Source organism: Sceloporus occidentalis, unplaced genomic scaffold (assembly GCF_023333645.1).
Source record: "Sceloporus occidentalis isolate IW3139 unplaced genomic scaffold, rSceOcc1.0.p SCAF_46, whole genome shotgun sequence".
In the NCBI taxonomy this organism is placed as follows: domain Eukaryota; kingdom Metazoa; phylum Chordata; class Lepidosauria; order Squamata; family Phrynosomatidae; genus Sceloporus; species Sceloporus occidentalis.
Window position 1 is genome coordinate 4,966,938 of NW_028317026.1, and position 19,856 is coordinate 4,986,793.

Below are 19,856 nucleotides of genomic sequence, written 5' to 3' on the forward strand. Positions count from 1 at the left end.
GCCACCTCTGCACCCCTACACAGCCTGCAGGTGCCACCTCTGCCCCTAAACAGCCTGAAGTATACATTCATTTATTGGTTAGCTGCCCTTTTTTTTTTTTTACTAATGTGTCTTCAGCAGCTATTTCTTCACTCTAAAAGGGAACCTTCACATTTAACTGTAAATGCAAGGCTTTCCTCTTTAATATGAGTATTGTGTGTACAGTTACAGAGAGGCTTTCTCTTGGAGGGAAACGATGCCCTCCCCCTTCTTATTACTTTGCTTAAAAATACCTATTTTCCTTTAACACTCATTGTCTGTAAAGTGAAAACATTCCCTAGACAGGGCTTGGTATTATACCTGAATATGTTTGTAATTCAGCTAATTTCTCATGCTCATCTCTGAACCTTTTCCAGTTACATTACTTTTCTAGGAACTGGTGCCCAAAAAGGTACTGCATATTATAGGTCTGGTGTTACCATGAATAAATAGTGAAAACGCTTTCATATTATACTCTCATTCCCTTCATAATGCAGTATACCGTGTAATAACCTGATTTCTTTGACATGAACTACTTGGAATTTCATACTGCTGGAAAGTAAAAAATACACTCAGATCCTTCTCCATAGCCAATAAGTAGCCATTCAATGTATAAATACATACATACTTAATACATACTTGGTTTTCTACCTTACATGCATAATTTGACATATTTCTATGTTAAAATGCTATCCTCCAAAATCACCTACATTCAAATGCACAAATTCCTTTTTGAGAGAAAAGAAACCAAATCAATGGTACATTTCTGTTGTTTCAAAATTCAAAGGTTTAAACTTTAAAGGAAAGCTAATTAGCTACAGAGCTTGCTATTGCTTTAGGTAATGAGATTTATTCTTTGAAGAGTTGGCAATAACTCTATGATGGAATTATTTTTAAACAAAAACATGATGCAAATGTTACTTCAGTTATTTTAATTTGCTCAGGTGAAGAACCAAGTTTTAAAAATGGTTCCTTGCCTACTTATATAACACACAATTGTAAGCATGCAATACGACAGTAAATAAGATAAAATACCCATAACTGGACTATCAAATCTCAGATATTACCATATTGATTCCAGGGAAGATAGTCTAGAGATGTTGTAATAACTTTTAGTGCATGGGCAGATCTGGGAGAGACAACAGACCGCCTCCGGGAAAACCAGAGGTATGCTAGTGGTGTAGGGATAAAGAGGTACGTCTCAAGTTCTGGACTTATCCCTTCTCTCCCTAATTTCTAAGAGAAGACGTGGTTTAGCACGGTCAAGTGACGTCGAACTGCGTGACCCCGTGGTAGTAGCAAGGCATCTTGCGCTGTGTGTGTCTGAGAATGTTAGTGTTAGTCTGAGGTTGTGTTAGCCTGGATGTCTTGGTATGTTAGTATGAGTGTCTGGGTGTTAGTGTTTTTGCGTATAAGTCTGCAGTAGTGTGAGTATTTGGGTGCGTGATTGTATGGTTGTGTTAGTGTGAGTGCCTAGTTGTGTGTGTTAGTGCGAGTATCTGAGTGTTGATGTTAGTGTAAGTGCCCTTCCAGAGATCATGCTCTGGATCCGCAGCTGTTTTATTGGACCATATTTCAGAGAGTAAGATGTTTTCACAGTAGCTTTCAAGACTGCACAGGGTCCCTTCTACAATTCTCAGCATCAATTCAAGTCCTCTGTGGTCTGAAAGTTTATGTATACATGAGTTTTTATTTATTGAGCACTAAATAAATGAATTTACTTAGCACTTTATCCACCAATAAAGAGGAGATGTGTTCTCAAATAATAAGTAACTACAGAAGATTTTATAGTGTATATGAAATCATAATATGTGACTCTACATCTTATATAATGAACATAGGTCAACTGAAATAATTTTAGAAGGTATGTACTATCTTAAACCATTGTGCATCTTCTGGTAGAAGTTTTGCCAACTCATTTTCTCTAGTAGTTTATCTCTAGTTTAACTCTACTCTGTTTTACTGATCTTTAAAAGAATATGTTGTGGACATGACTGACCCTTTTCAGGATGCCTTAATCTTTGTTCATGTTACTGTTAATTTTGCATAGTGTAAATTTTAATGTAATTAAAATTAATTAAGACTGATGCGATATTGAAAAAATAGAACACTCAATAAAAACTTTTGTTTGTTTTTTTTTACTTTTTTTTTTAACGTAATTATGTTAAGCACCCAAGAATCTATACAGGTATATGTGTTTAAAAAATGCATATTGTCTATACAATCCTTCCCCTTCCATATAAACACTCTCTGTAACATCACATGACACGGCATATTATATATCAGCAAAATACTTAACGAAACAAACAGACTTTGTATATAGCATTTTTTTGGAATAGTGTCACCAAGCACATCAGATGATTCCGTAATCAAATACTTTTTGGGCAATATGAAAATATTTGACATGGGAACAAGTTACAAGAGTACCGTTCAAACCAAATGTAACAGAACTAAAATGCACCTAGACATTTTATATGTGCATACTTAAACACAAGCCAACATCGATTTCCCATCTAACATGCTGTGTAACGTATTGTGTGCCCTTCTGTGCCACACACAGAAAACTTCATTTGTAAAACTGATGGTTTGCGGTAAAGAACCAGGCCCACGCTTCTTTAAAAAAAAATCATTTTCAGCCTTAGCTGTGCTAGTTCAGAATGTAAAGAGATTGCCAGACAAATGACGCCCTTTGAAAATGCCAATAAATCTGTTTGTTCTGTTTTCTTACTGAGTTCATGCGCGGGCCCAGCTCTCTAGCTTATTTATAAGTAGTCAAAATACTAATGCAACATCTCACAGGGGATCCAGCTCTCCAGACCGCCTGTCAGAAAGGTGGCATAGAAACAACAAATGAAACAATGGTTTGCGCTAGTGATTAATGACATATGTTTAGAGAGAACCACGTTTATTATATTGTAATTAATTGCAAAACTAGTTTATTTTCCTGTCAAAGACATCTATAGCTTTTTGAATAAATAATAAAACTGGGTCTGTGCTATATCGCTGTAAATATAACTCAAGAATGGGATGAAAGAAGCCTATAAGTACTGTACAGAAAGCAAAGAGTATTTCTGTTCTGTAGATACCAATGGGGACTGATGGCTGAAAGCTAAAAAGCACAAAAACATTACAGCTAAGCCAACACGTTACTCAGTACAAACATGACAATAAAATGAATAAAGCTGAAAACTTGATGTAATGTGAAAACTGGGATTTTATGCCAAAGTTAAAAGTGAGATAAAGTCAGATAGCATTTTTATATTTGTGCCACGTAAAAAAAAGTTCAGAAAGCTAATTTTTTATTATTTTATACATTTACAAAGCACGGTCATATAACACGATGCTATACATAGTACCTTTAATAGTTTCTCTTTTATTTCTCTATAGAGTTATTATAATATTCTAGTCCACAGCTCCATAAAACCAAAGTGCTTGTTCTCTTCGAGGACATCACATTTAAAGGGGTGATATTTAAGAATATATTTTGAACATACCGGGTACGCAACATTATTTTATGAGGGTCCGATAATGTGAACCAAAAAAATCTACATGCAAGTTACAGTTGCCAGTTAACTATTTCAAGACGTTGTAGCAAAAGTTAATGACACTGATATAGGGGAAAATGTTTGAATACAAGTAGAAAACCTGACAAAGAACCTCTGAGAATGTTATTAAAAGAACAGAAATTTCTAAAAATTAGCAAACTATGTAAATGGAGATTACGTTACTGCTAGAATTTATGAAGGTAATAGATATCAAAGCTATTAAAAAATGTCCAAACTGGCTATGCTTTTCTCAGCAAAAGGGACCCAAGAAGACATATATCTACATACAAACATATTTAAAGTTAACCCTAATGGATCCTATCAGTATATAGAGACTCCTTAAATTAATTTAGCAAGATTTGATGGAGACTCCCCTTCATAGCAAATATGGTTCTTGTGTATCAGAACAGAATAGTAATAGAAGTAACTTCTTAGAGTTGTCCAGAAAACTGGCTAAACCAGGTCATCAGTAACCTTATTAATATTAACGGAGACATTTGTTTAAGGGCCCTCACTGTCATTGATTTTTGCTAAGCTTTTTTTAGATTAAATTATTAAATAGAGAACTAATAACAGTTATAAAACTCACTATAAGCTCTGTTTTGGTCCTCATGTCTGTCTTTAAGTGTCTGCAGTTGTTTTGCCATAATTTTCTACTAAGTGTTAATTGGTAAATTATGGATAGTAGGCCCTGAAAGAAGTTGAGCCCATTGTATAGATTTGACTTCCATTGTATAGATCCAACAGCGTGCTTTTAATTAAGTCTCTAAATGCTTTTGTGCTAATGTTCTTTCATTGTGTATGACATTTAATTTTTAATTAAAATTTCTGTTGCTTTTAAATTAAACAAATCAAGTCTTTTTTTGCATATTTATGTTTTACTAATTACTAATTTGTAATCTAACGTTGTGATGTACATTATCCTATTCCTAATAATGTATATAGCTATATATATATAAATAAATTAATGAATCCACCTGGCCGTTCTTCAAGGCCTTCAATAGAATTTGTCATATTCTTGAATGCAAGGATCTATTGAAATTATTAAATATTAAATGTAATATTCCACGTTTAAAATTACAGATCTAGCAAATGTTTATTTCAAAATATTTTTGCAGAACCCATGTGATGATAAGCGTCACAGAGATATTTGGTCTAAAGAAAAAACATGTGACCGTCTACCAAAATTTCTTGTTGTTGGACCTCAGAAAACCGGTGAGAAATGAATATGTTAAATGATTCAAGGGTAAAATAAACAATGTTAGAATGTATGTAACATTTTAAGGGTTTAATTTACCAAGTTACAGTTGAGCAATGTTGGTGGTATATTTTTTGTCAGCCGTCCCTTTCAGAGTGGAACACTCTGAAGAACTGCTTAGTTCCACCTTTTTATAGGTATATAGCATGTAAGCCAGTCTAGCGGGGTTCAGTTTTTGGGGAAAAGGGGGATAGCTACAGATGGAAGCAGTGGAATTAATCATGCCCCTGTACCTATGTACACACATATACACACTGCATTGCATGCAGTAGACCTCTCAGTGATGCCATTTGTGTTATATTTGTTAACATTGAATATCTGTTAAATTTTTTAGCATTTAAATTAGACTATATATATATATATATATATATAATATATATTTATTTATTTATAATACCATGACAAGTCACAAACATGACTTCATATTGGCACAAAAAGAATGTTTAGTTCTTGCTATAATGCTGAAATGTTTCTAAAAATTAATTTATACTTTTGTAACTTACAATCTTTCGACTGCAGGCACGACTGCATTATATTTATTCCTAGTTATGCATCCCTCCATAATCAGCAATTCACCAAATCCCAAAACATTTGAGGAGTTGCAATTTTTCAATGGAAATAACTACCAGAGAGGGATAGATTGGTAAGTATGAACGTACTATTCTACTGTTTTGCTATCTCTAATCTACAAACAATATCAGAACATCATCAAACACTGTAGATGTAAGTATAGAATGTGTTAGTTTGCAAGCAAAATGTGAATAGAAAAAAGTTATCCAACCAAGAGCACAAAAAATATTTAAGAAACAAGAGGTCAGGGGAATTATAACTAAACAAATCAAAAACCAGAAGCTCTCTTGAGCAAACCAATATGCTACATTATAACACCAATAAAATGAAAATTCCGGTTCTCGGTTTTCAGCAGAAACATATTATCTCATTTCCCCTCTTGTGGCTGGAAGATCATAACTAGGCAAATATAAAGGTATCTCCCAGTGGAACTTACTGTGTATTTCAGTAAACGAATGTTCAGACATTATTTATAAAACACACCGCAGATGACCAGTGTATCCAGACTTCCAAATGCTGCTGCTTCACTCTTAGATCAATCTTATTTATCATGACTCTCTTTTATAGGTCATTTCTGCAACTTGCACTAGTCTGAACTTTATTCCGTTAATGACAATTTATTTTACTTCTGTTGCCTGTTGATTACCGCTTGGCTAGAAAACCTAACTTCTCCTAACCCTAGGTTGTAAAAAAAAGAAAGCAAGGCAATGCTGGTTTGAGCTGAATTACAAGCAGGGCTTTAATCATTACCTCAGCTATTCTTAGTTGACATCTAATAACTTGGTTCTCTCAAGTCAGCCTTTTGAATCTGAAGTTAAATTACAGCACACGGGAGATCTGATATTCAAGGTTTATTTTCTATAACGCAAGCCTGTAGGTGTAAAAAAAAACTAGTGTAAAATGTGGTGCCTCTGCACATAAAATTGTGGTTTCAGCATCAAATGCAGAAGGAAACAATCCTTATAAATGTTAATTATTGAAGTTTATAAAAAAAAAGATGATTGTTAAAATAATGTTTTGTGAATATACTTTTATTTCTTAATGAGGATTTTATTACTTTTTCAGGTACATGGATTTTTTCCCCATCCCTAACAACGTAACTACTGATTTTTTATTTGAAAAGAGTGCCAACTATTTTCATTCAGAGGAAGCGCCGAAGAGAGCAGCAGCCCTGCTACCTAAGGCAAAAGTCATCACTATTCTCATCGACCCCTCTGATCGGGCGTATTCTTGGTACCAGGTGAGATATTGATAATAAAAATTAAACAGAATAACAGTTTGTAAGACATATTGCTGTGAACATAGTGTTCTGCCTATATACACTTTAACACACAGCATCCTCAACAAAACCATGACTATGTTAAGTCCTACCTAAAACAGCTAGACAACTGCTTTACATTTTATATATGTTATTGGATGTTTCAAGGCTTATTTAAAGGGTTAAAACTTTGTGATCTGTTTGGCTACAATATGAACAATTGCTATTTGGTAAAAGTCATGTTTAATGAAAGGCTGCCCATTGATAGTGGAGCCCAAAATTAAAAGCCAAAAAAAAATCCGTAACAATTGTCATCTATGCTTATGTGGAGGCAGCCACACACTGAAAGGCAGGGGAACTATGGATGTAGATAGTTATTATTAAAACTAATATTTACATAATAGTGCTAACTAATCAAGCTAGAGATTTTAATATAATAAATGTAACAATGCTAAAAGATATGTAAGCAACATTTTTTTTAATTTGAATGCTGGGCAGCAGTTCTAGTTGGTGACTAGTAGTATGACATCCAATTGAGGCCCATGCAACTTTGACCATTGGCCAAATTTAGCATAGCTGGCCAGTAATACGGTGGTCTAAAGGACATCTGAGATACCCAACACTTCGGAGTACACTTACTACACCTCTTCCAATATATATTAGTACATCCAGGTTAACTCATACTGAAATGGTGTTAAAAAATAGCTACTACGGAGATAAATATATGAATCCATCATTCAACCTGATTGTGGCAATAAGGACAAATGTGCCCCACTGTACCTTCCCCTCTCATCTACTTGTATCCAGAGATTCAGAGTAAGTATGGATGCAAATACATTGTACTCACGTTAAAAAAGTAATTTCATCGAGATGGGAACATCATTTAGTGCCAGTGCAATTCATTTTTTAAGTACGCTTGAAAGAAATTATTGTATTGTAGCATAAATTTATAAAGTGCATAGAATGTCCGTAACACATAGCACAGAACAGTAGGGAAATATATAATCAACTCAAGTGATACAGACAGCATGTAAGGGAAATTTGTGATTGCAAAAGTAATTTTGGGCAAAAGAACAAGATGTAACACTCTGAATAAGGGGAATAAGAACACTGATCACACCTGTTTTATTATATATAGTAAAAATATCTAACCACGAAAATGAATCATAGACTATCACCTTGATTGCATTTTATGTTATCTAGCATCTTACTTTTACTATTTTAGTTTGATGCTAAATAGATTATATTATAAAAGCCTACTAGACAAATCAATGAACTGTTTTGATATAGATAGAATATGTGTCTGTTACGTAGTCAATTGGCCAAATACGCAGGTGTTGCTAACATTAATGTAACGCTACCTCTTCTGTGGTCACTTAGACAGCTGTACATCACTAGAACCAATATAAGAGCTTTTATTTTCTTTCCACGTGGCCAATGTAACTTACCAACAGGTAACTTCCTAGATATGATGCCATTTACATTTGACTTCATTTTGTAACAAATTTTTTGCCTGGGTCAATTGTGGTTTCCAATCTGAATCAGTTATACTTGTTCCTCACCCACTCCAACATGCTTATTCATGCTGTGTACAACAGAGTGCATATGGGTCCAGGAGGCTGCCTATTCACACACAGTATCCACATACAGAATGAAAGAGCAAAACAGCAGCTCGTAGCAGCAATTGCGTGTCACGCTGTGCTTAACGCCTGTACTCCGATTGGACCTTCACCTTAAACCCTGTGCAGCATGATCAACAGTTTCTTATGGAGTAAAAATTAAATAACTCATTGTCATTTTGCAACCAGTTACATTTAATATCACACACCTAGAGCACAAAAAGGAAATATTCAAATATATTAATAACAATTAATTTACTTGCTAGAATTTGCGATGGATGTAGACATTACCGTCACTCAAGGGCCTAATGTGTTATTTTATAAACAAATTACTTTAGATTGTTGAGTAAATGCCTTTAAATCAACCGACTGTCCTACAATGCATGGCTTAGTGCAAAATTGAAAATGTATATTAGATTCTTCAAAACACAAAGGTGCATAATGAGGTTTTATATGTCTCTAGCAATTCTCAGACAGATTTACACCTTCTCATTAAACCCAACTTGAGAGCTTGACCTGCATTTTTCACATTAATGTCCATAAATCTCGAGATGTAATACCAGGCATCCTTTCTGGTAAACAAGACATTGGGATTCAGAGCATGAGCATCACATTAAATCAAAATGCTCTTCTATTTTTTGTTGTTTTATAGTCACGAGCGCCTGGAATCCTGCGAGCCGTTTAATTTTTAACTGTCATACTTATATTAACCTTACACTTAATGATGCTCTTCAGACTGGACAATGATCAAAGACTCTCAGCTTCAGAAAATATTTAAATAATACATTGCAAGTTCTCCCAAAGGCTAAATTTGCTTATTATTATTATACTTAAGACTTCCCTGGCTCATCATTGTTTTTTTTAAATGAACAAGTTAAATTTGTCTCTACCACATCATTAATAATTTACATTCAAGGCATTGTTAACACCTTAAGGACTGGGCATTGTTTTGGGGGGTTTTGTACCCTTTGTGACCAAGGCTGTTTTAAAACTTTTGCGGTGCTCGTGTTTAGCTGTCATTTTCTTCTCTCCCATATAGTGTGTACACACAAGTTTTTTATTTTGTTTTCAGAACCATTTTTTTGATCATATCATCTAATTTCCTATTAAAAAAATATGCACATGGTAAAAAAGTTCTTTTTTCTCACATTTATTTGAAAAATATTTTACTTTTCTACAAAAGCTAATGAAAAAAACTGCTAAATAGATTCTACTATTTGTCCTGAGTTCAGAAATACCCAATGTTTTTATGTTTTTTCTTATTTTTTTGCATGTTATAGGGCAAAAAAAGTACAAAGAGTGTTTTGCTATTTCGAAACGATTTTTTCCAAATCTGGTCGTTCTGCCCCATGTGCTATTTGGGATATCTTTGAATGCAATTTACCTCATTAAACCATATATTTTTGAAAACCAGAGACCCAAAGGTATTTCAAATGCTGGTATTTGAATCCTTCCCATGCACTTATTCTACTCTTTGTCAAACTTTGTGGGAGTAATTTATTTTGTGTTTTTTATTACACAAATTATAATTCAGGAATAAATTTATCTTCCGAGTACACCTACCCCCCTGCCTTAAAGCTCCCGGTCCAGTCCCCACAAAACAATGAAGCCATACGGAGCCTGCAGAGATTTGTGGACGCATTCTTACCCCCGTCTTACCCCACTGTTACTCAACAATTGGCTAAGTTGGAACATCCTGTCCAGAATATGCAAGACCATCAAGCGGCTCTCAAAGCATAAGTACAAGCCATCCAAGGGCCTCCCCTTCCAGCCATTATGAGGCTGGAACCCCCACTGATACAAGTTGCAGACTCTCATGCAGAGGGCGCTTTGGCTTCTCCAAAACTCCAGGTAAAATTGCTTGATTGTTTCCGCAGTGACCTGAGCCATTACGTTTCATTTGTCACTTCCTCTTAGTTGATCTTTGTTCTTAAGCCCCTGACGTATTGTACAGACTTTGCCAAGTACAAGATCCAGAGGTATAATGGCCTGAGCTCATTATCTCCAATACATCCTGCACTTTACCCATGTACCTCCTTCCACCAGTTGATGGATGTTCTATATAATAATCCACACAAGACTTTCACTGCGGACTCCTGTATCAGTACCCTAAAACAAGGCCATAATCCTGTGAAGACCAGATGAAATTTACCAGCTCTGCATCATCAGTTTCACTTGGATTTATCCAAAACCCCAAAAGAAGTACTGGCTCTCGTGGAAGTGCCTGGATCACTGGAAGAATTCATTTAGTAACTAAATGGACCGGAGGCTTCATACATCAGACGGCCACCTCGACCTTCCCTTGCGATTCACTCAACCGTTCAAACGGCACCACCACCGGCTACTGAAGAACCCATGCAGATAGGCATTACATGCTCTGAGCCCAAGAAGACCAGGAGAAGACAAGCCAACCTGTGCTTGTACTGCGGGAATTTTGAGCTATCTTGTATTGGTGTCTCTTAGAAAAAAGTTCCTGTTACTATTTTGTAGCTATTTTGCTTGTCTGTGCAGTCATTCTCGTATACTAAACATTCCATTACACTAAAACTAGGATAATATACTCAAGTTTAATACTTGGATAAAGTCCTGGCCTGCTGCATTACTGGAAAGCAAGAGTAAAAATAATTCTGTCAGTAGGAAGCCGGTGTCTGCTCTTTATTGTACTTGGTTAACACAAATTAGTAAATCCAAATAAAGAAGAAACGAGTCTGGTACTCGTGCTTTCCTTTATTCCATAATATAATTAATTAATTAATTGTTGATTAAAGAAACTTTAACAGCACTGCAACATTGTGGAAGGTGTATCTCAGCTACATAAAGCTTTACGTGTTTTGCGTGCCAAGCGCTTAACCATAAGCCTTTGATTAAGAGCCTGGTGCGCAAAGCACGTAAATCTTTCTTTATTCGGATTTATTTTAGTACTTATCACTGTAATTACCTTAATACTCGTTTTCAAGAATTTAATCGGAATCATCTTAAAGTATATTAATCAAGCCAAATAATTTTTTTATACATGGTGACATGTCCAGCAGTTTGCAGCAGTGCCTTTGCCACAATATGGGGGGAGGGCAGATTGCTCAATGGGCTAATTACAAAAAAGAATTCTCCAACCATCCCATTTAAACCATAATGGAAAGTGCCGAAACATAACAGCTTCCATAGTATTTAGTGAAAGGCACTGCACGCGTTTTAAGACGCAGAGCACCGGGATGGCATCATATCTCGGTGTTCAGCAGTGGGGAGGACATCTGCCCTGTACATTACTGATCCTTCTATAATATCCCCAAATTGTGCTTGCTACATACTAGATGTTTTAATTGCTAAAATGTTCAATGGCTCTCTATTTTATACAGCACCAAAGAGCTCACCAGGACAGTGTTGCTCTCAAATTCAGCTTCTATGAAGTGATAACAGCTGGACAACAATCTCCAACGGAATTACGGGCGCTCCAGAAGAAATGCCTGGTACCTGGGTGGTATGCTACACATATAGAGCGTTGGCTGCAGCATTTTCCATCTTTACAGGTAGCATATTCAAATTTCCGCTGACAGGATCAAAAAGTCTATTAAAAGGTCATCAGCTTTCCCACTACAGTATTTATAGGTGACTATACAGTGAAATATGAAGTAGAATGCTATTACTTAAGCCTGTTTTCAGGATTGCATGAGTGTGGCAAATAGTTCATCAATAAAGAAAATGAAATGTATATATTTTCTGTCCACTGAAAAAAGACACAATCCACATTAACACCCTATAAATTATGTTGAATAATATTGAGTACTTCCCTGGTCTTTGAGGAACAAAAGGTGAGTGGCATGACGTGTAGGTAAGTGAATTATTATGTAGTGTTTTCCTCTAAAAAGGAGTTATTCCATTAGACTCCTGGCAACACACAGAGCTAAACCCACCTTACCCTATGACACTTATTCAGCAGTCAGAAAGATTGGTTGGGTCTTTTTTATTTACTATAATGTGTGTGCTTTCAATTAGAAAAAAAAATAAGCATACTTGCATGAATTTGACAAAAGTCCAACTTGCAAATTCACTAAAGCCACCTTACAAGCATATGATGTCATGGTATGCCTTTTAATGCAAGGAAGATGCCGAACATGGAGGGGGCAGCTGTGGACTCTGCCCAATGCCATGTCTAGGGCAGTGCGGAAGGTAAATACATCTCTAATAAAGGTGGTAGGTCTTTATTATCTAATAGAGGGGGTTATATTTGTATGGTAAGTATCACTCTAAGGGGCCCTGACAGGTAATAAATATTGGTAATAAATATATTCCTTATTTTTAGCAGATTTTTTCGTTAAATATTCTCTGAATCTTGGCGACCTTGTATTTACACTGCTTATCATTTGCACAGTCAACTCAAAATGTCTCATGATTGCTAGGTATTACCAGAAAGAGCAAAAAGCAGAAACGAAATAATTTCTTCTCCTAGTTTAAATTTTTTTCTATACGTTGTTATTTCGAGCTATACAATCTAATTCGAAAATCTAGCTGCAGATTTGCATAATACCTTAAAGGATGGATCTGTGGTATCTAATATCACAAGAAAATGTTTTAAAATAACAAGGTGCAAAAGCCTAGAAATATCTATTTGTGAACAGAATGTCAGAAACCATGCTAGGAGGTAATACATTATCTTTACTCCTTTCTTGAGACAGATGGTACAACCCAACAAGACAGCATCGAGGGTGATGCTTTTTATGCTAGTGGCAGTATGCTGCTGGCAACTCCAAATGAATAAATATTACTAAAAAAGTGCTTACATGTGAATATGTGTTAAGAAAATGCAAAACTGACAGCTACATAATATGTTCCAAGCCTAGATATGCATTTTTTGGGCAGTTTTGCAATAAGTACTATGGGTTTTTATTTATATGAAAATGGGTACTATGGTTTATAATGACTGCTCTGAATGTACTCTCTGTACATTTCTATTACTATTTAATTACTATTATTATGATAATCCAACATATTCTGAAGCATAAGTACAAGACATATTATCAAAATATTGATATCGTTTGTTAAAGGCATTGTTACACCGACTATTTAAATTATAATCTGACAAATTGTACTATGGACCAATAAATATATGAAATATCATAAATATAAATGCTAAATGAAAAGCCAATATATTTCAGTGTTTATCCTATTAGATATATCTCATACTGTGGTATAGGATCAAAATCAAATACTATATATTGATTAATTATATATATATATATATATATATATATATATATATACCGGTATATATATTCATAAATAGATAGATATCTGTAATATATCTCTTGGAATATTTTGTACTCTCAAATTCTTTTCATTTGAGTTTCTTTAAAATTGACTTTGTAGGTTCTTATTGTTGATGGACAGCAGCTACGAATAGACCCAGCCATTGTGATGGATGAAGTTCAAAAGTTTCTGGGGGTGTCTCTACATTACAACTACTCAGAAGCATTAACGTGAGATTCTTTCATGTTTCAACTTAGTTTACTATTATTATTTATGTATGTGTTATATGCAGATTAACACATAACCGCCCTCTAAGATCCAACAATGACCTGCTCCTTGCATCTTCACTTATCACCTCCTCCCATGCCACCTACTGGACTTCTCTCGTGCAGTGAACTCTCTTCCCAGTGCTGTCTGACTCTCACCAACTCTACCCTTCTTCAAACGCTCCCTAAAAACCTTTCTCTTCAGGGAAGCCTACCACTGACATAAACATCAAAACTTCTCTCTCGCCCACTTACAACCCGTATCAACACTTAAATCCTCTAGACTGTAAGCTCGTTTGAGCAGGGCCCTCCTCACCTGTTGTCCCTGCTAATCAATTTGTTATGTTACATACTACTTGTTATTCCTGTCTACCCATTGTACAGCCATTGTACAGCCCTACGGAATTTGATGGTGTTATATAAAACAATAAATAATAATAATAATTAATCTTGTCCCAAAACACTTTTGTACCAAGTGTACAAATGTGTTGATTGATGAGTTGTTGAAGAGGAGCTCAGTTATCAAATAACTAATCTACAAAACATATGTTAATTATCCAGAAGCGTATCTAGGGTATGGCACCTATGGCTCGTGCCATAGACACCATTTGAAAGGGGACGCCAGTGAGCGGCTTTCAAATGCCGTCTTTTTTTTTTTTTTTTTTTTTTTGATGCGGAGGAGAGAGAGGGGCCTATAGCGACTGCTCGGCGCCCCTCAGTCTCCTCCACAAGGCCTCTACCTCCGTCCTGGTGCCGGCATTTCATGCTGAGCGCCGTAATCTGACGTCATATTTCGGAGCTCAGCAGTGAAGCAGCAGGCACCAGCGAGCGGCTTTTAAACGCTTTTTTTATGCGGAGGAGAGAGAGGGGCGCCTAGCAACCGCTCGGCACCCCTCGTTCTCCCCCGCATAAGAAAAAAAAGACGTTTAAAAGCGTTCGCTGGTGTCTGCTGCTTCACTGTTGAGCGCCGAAATATGACGTCAGATTACGGCGCTCAGCAGTGAAGCAGTGAGCACCGCAGCAGTGCAGGAAGACAGAAGCCTCGTGCTCCCGTCAGTGGACCTCAAGGTGAGAGAACTAGAAAGGGGGAGAGGGGTTATAAAGTGATAAGGGAGGGAGAGGGGTTATAAAGTGATAAGGGAGGGAGAGGGGTTATAAAGTGATAAGGGAGGGAGAGGGGTTAGAAAGTGATAAGGGAAGGAGAGGGGGTAGATATAAGTAAAGAGTGCGAACTAATGTGTGGATGCATTGAGTGAATGAGGGAGAGTATGAGTTAATATGTGAATGTATTGTCTGAATGAGGGGGAGCATGAGTTGTCTGAATGAGGGAGAGCATGAGTTAATAATATGTGGATGAGTTGTCTGTATTAGGGAGAGCATGAGTTAATAATATGTGGATGAGTTGTCTGAATGAGGGAGAGCATGAGTTGTCTGAATGAGGGAGAGCACGAGTTAATGTGTGGATGAGTTGTCTGAATGAGGGGGAGCATTAGTTAATATGGGGATGAGTTGTCTGAATGAGGGAGCGCATGAGTTAATATGTGGATGAATTGTCTGAATGAGGGAGAGCATGAGTTAAATGTGTGGATGAATTGTCTGAATAAGGGAGAGCATGAGTTAATGTGTGGATGAATTGTCTGAATGAGGGAGAGCATGAGTTGTCTGAATGAGGGAGAACATGAGTTAATGTGTGGATGAATTGTCTGAATGAGGGAGAGCATGAGTTAATGTGTGGATGAATTGTCTGAATGAGGGGGAGCATTAGTTAATATGGGGATGAGTTGTCTGAATGAGGGAGCGCATGAGTTAATATGTGGATGAATTGTCTCAATGAGGGAGAGCATGAGTTAATATGTGGATGAATTGTCTGAATGAGGGAGAGCATGAGTTAAATGTGTGGATGAATTGTCTGAATAAGGGAGAGCATGAGTTAATGTGTGGATGAATTGTCTGAATGAGGGAGAGCATGAGTTGTCTGAATGAGGGAGAACATGAGTTAATGTGTGGATGAATTGTCTGAATGAGGGAGAGCATGAGTTAATATGTGGATGAGTTGTCTGAATGAGGGAGAGCATGAGTTAATGTGTGGATGAGTTGTCTGAATGAGGGAGAGCATGAGTTAATGTGTGGATGAGTTGTCTGAATGAAAGTGTGAATTAGTGAGTGGCTGTAAAAGTGTGTGTATCATAGATGTATAATTGTGGAAGGGCAAAGATAGCACTAGCAGGAGGTTTGAGCCTTGGGGACCAAGATGGCACAAGCAGAGTGTATATGGGACAAAGAGAGCACAGGCCGGACTGCTTGGGGACAAAGTTGACTTGTGCTGGGCTATTTGGGACAAAGATGGCAAATCTTGTGTGTAATCTTGGTGCTGGCCAGGTCCTATGTGGACAGTGAGGACGCCAAGGCTGACTTTGGGGTGTGCAACCTGTGATCTATGCCTGTAATTTAGGGAGTTTTAAATATACCTTTTAATGCCGTGTTTTTATGTGAATTCCAATTGATCTATAAGGCTAGGTTTCCACTTGGGTTTTTGTCCTGCGTTTTTTTTCTTGATGAAAAACGCCAAGAAAACTGCCACTGCATTTTCCTGCGTTTTGGCGTTTTTTTCTGGAGTTTTTTCTGGCGTTTTAGCCTTTCTGTGGAAATTGCTTTTTTTGACCTTAGGCAGTTTTTCCAGCCTTTACAAGTTAGAAGTTTCACCCAGCTAAAAGGGATTAGGATAAATGGCAAGTATCTGTCCCCTGATGTCATTTACTTGGTAGAGTTCTACTTAAACGCCCCGGCGGACCCTTTTGTCACTTTTCTGTGGTTTGTAAGGCATGCTTTATTCCGAATGTCTGCTCCTCTAGGAAGATTGGCCCCAAATGATGGTGCAAATTGTTTGCTGTTGCTTTTGGCACGCAGGATCCAGTTGATGCGTCGCGTATGTTTGTTTGTAATGGCATGTTTGTTCCAAATGGTGTAGAATTCAATATGAACTTTGTTTTGTGTGAAACTGTTTGTTTCCAGCCTATTTCTCGTAGGACACACAGATACCGGGTCCATCCTCTGCATTGTAACTGTGGAAAAAACGCCATAAAAAACGCCAAGGCAATAAACCCACATGGCTTTTTCATGGCGTTTTTTCTCTCCCATAGACTTGAGAAAAACGCCAAGATTTCCTTGCAAAAAACGAGTGTCAACATGCTGCGATTTTGAAAAACTGCCACAGAGCCCAAAAAAGCAGAAAAACGCCAAACGCCAAAGAGGACAGAAAAAACGCCAAGCAAAAAAACGCCAAGTGGATATGGCATTTTGCGATTTCCTATTGAAGAACAGCTAACAGGTGGCGCTATTGGCGTTTTTATGGGTGTTTTTAGCTAAAAAAAACCAAGTGGAAACCTAGCCTAACTGCAAAGCTGGGTTTTTGTGTTATTCTGTAGATCCATATCTGCTATGCTATGCTTGCCATAGGCACTATTTTCAGTAGATACGCCTCTGTAATTATCCAATTATCCCATAGCAAAGCCCCATTACAGTAGCCAGCTTTACCCTTCCCTGAATAATATACTTAATGGGGCTTCCATATAAAGTTGATTTTCATAGCTATTTATCACATGGCCTGGCTAAAAGAGCCACAGGCTGACTCTCCCTCGTAAGATAGAATCCCATATGTATCCAGAAACTTTAAAGCCCATTTCCGTACTGCAATGGCTAACGGAGCTGGGCTGAGCTATCCTTAGTATGACAACTATAACATTTATTATGTTGAAAAATAAAGACAAGTATAGTAAGTTTACAAACTTAACAAATGAGAAATAAGTCCCAAAGGTGTCATGACCAGTTTAAATAAATGCACACTCTATATTTTAAAAAAGGTTTAATGATGTCTATATTATTGAATATATATTTTTAGATTTGATTCACATAAAGGATTCTGGTGCCAGCTACTGGAAGAAGGAAAAACAAAATGTCTGGGAAAGAGCAAAGGTAGAAAATACCCACCCATGGATTCAGAGGTGAGGCTTTTCTAAAAAAAAAAAATACCGTAAAAACTTTAGACCAATTTGTGTCAAGTCTGCATTAAATAAAAAAACTGTCTATTTCAGAATGATACAGGTTGTTATACTTACCGCATCTATCATTCATTATCTGCTGGTCTTTAACAATATGAGCAATCAATATAAGAGTGGGAGAGGTGGTAGTGGTTGTGGTAGTTTAAAATGGATACATGGTTGCAGCTTTATTACATGTGTGAACAGCTGCAGGAGAGAGAAGATTGTTAATGGCCAAAGGCAGCATTCACCCTCTTGGCCGATCAGCCCTCTTATTGTGCCGCTTCTCATTGGGGAGGTTACCAGAGAGATCTCTGATGTCCCCAAACGGTACATTTGCACTATTGTTTCTATCCCAACCAAGCACAGCGTCCATAGATTGCTTTAAAAGGCAACCCTTTAAGTCATAGAGTGACGGGATATGACATCATATCCCAGCACTGTTCAATGAAGACAGTAGCCATGGAGGGAGCAGCTGGGGGAGATGTCCTCGGTCAGGCTTAGACAACACCTAAGGTAAATACGGCTTGAGGAAAGTGGGGAATAAAAAATGGGAATGGAGGTTGTAAGGGCTGAAGAAAAGCCAAGAGATGATGAGTGCAAAGAAACAATGTAGTTAACGTCTAAGTAGTAGTGCAGTAAGTAAAAATAAGAAGGATAACAAGCTAGATGACTTAGTGGAACAGATAAAGAAAACGATGCTGGTGAGATTGGAAAAAAAAGCCGTGAAGAAATAGAATGGCCACATTTGCAAGCCTCCCCACGAGGGACTTCACGAATTGTTAAGGGAACAGAACATTAACTACAAACTTTGTCCCTTTTTTGCAAATATTTTTCAAACCAAATGAAAACCAAATGTTTAAATGTAGCTTAATCTCTAATTACTGGCCATTATGGAGACACATTTCTAAATGCAGGCTTAACCACGTCCTATGTTTTCTTATAATTAGAAAATGGAAAGAGCCAGCGGATGACAAAATGCCTTAAACGTGATGTGTCTTCCCCATGTAATTTCACCCATGGGCTTGGAAGTCTAGACATTTGTTTAATTATAATGCCACATACTAAGTAATTCCCTCTTATGAAAATAAGCATACACTACCCTAGGCCTTCATTTATTATGGAACTGATGAAGTGAGGTTTTAAGAAACGCTTGCAGAAATATAAAAACATTGTTGCATAGCTCCAATGTTAAAAATAAGCAGTTTGAGGATTTATGTTGGCCGACCGTCGTTACATTGTTGAAAGGATTATCTTGCATAAATAATAAAGCGCTAATCTACCAACTGTGCTGAATTTAACATCACTCTTTAGAACACCTAAAACCTTATCAGATTTGATTATTTAATCATGTAAAATAGTCATTTCTTTAGTGAATTCTGTATTGTCCTGTGATACAAAAGTAGGAAAGTTGTTGTCACGGCAACTGAAAAACCTTTCAAATGTTTCTGTTTTGTATTTTTCAATAAGGATCGAGTAATGTTGGTTTACCTAACATGCTACAGAGCTATGTCAATGTTTTATCGAAATTAATCGTATAAAATGAAAACCCCTGTTAAGTGACTGACATCTATGCTCCATTTTTCCCCAGTGCAGAGCATTTCTGTCAACCTACTACAGAGATCATAATGTGGAATTATCAAAACTTTTACACAGGCTTGGCCAACCTCTTCCTTCTTGGCTAAGACAAGAACTGCAAAAAGTCAGATAGCACTAAGAACAAACCCTGTGAATATCTCTTGGGAATGTCAGGTGACAAACGGCCAGTCAGTTCCTCATCCTTGGATATTATTGACTTCTTCAAGGCAGAATTCCAAATAAGCCTATGTTCAATGTACTGTTGATACAAATACAGTACAAGATCCTGGAGTTTGTTCCTGAATGAGGCAATATCTTTATTCTGTTTGCCCCCACGCATTTCGACAGCCGCTGTTGAGGATTTGTTTTCCATGTGCTGGCATGTGGATTATGGCATTGTCTGAATCTGGCCCTTTACTTTGAAGTGTGTTGAATTCTGTATTGCATAGTGTTTGGTTGCTGAATA

At 36.9% G+C, this 19,856-nt stretch overlaps 1 protein-coding gene across 1 annotated transcript in view; it reads left to right on the top strand.

The window, feature by feature from the left end:
* LOC149289356 (bifunctional heparan sulfate N-deacetylase/N-sulfotransferase 3-like) overlaps positions 1-19,523 on the top strand; it is a 62,405-nt gene extending 42,882 nt beyond the window's left edge. The window contains exons 7-13 of the mRNA XM_089490699.1: positions 4,682-4,778; positions 5,341-5,464; positions 6,457-6,631; positions 11,622-11,792; positions 13,630-13,739; positions 17,674-17,776; positions 19,404-19,523. Coding sequence (XP_089346825.1) covers positions 4,682-4,778; positions 5,341-5,464; positions 6,457-6,631; positions 11,622-11,792; positions 13,630-13,739; positions 17,674-17,776; positions 19,404-19,523 — 900 coding nt within the window. The remainder of the gene's footprint in view (positions 1-4,681; positions 4,779-5,340; positions 5,465-6,456; positions 6,632-11,621; positions 11,793-13,629; positions 13,740-17,673; positions 17,777-19,403) is intronic.
* Positions 19,524-19,856: the final 333 nt, after the last annotated feature.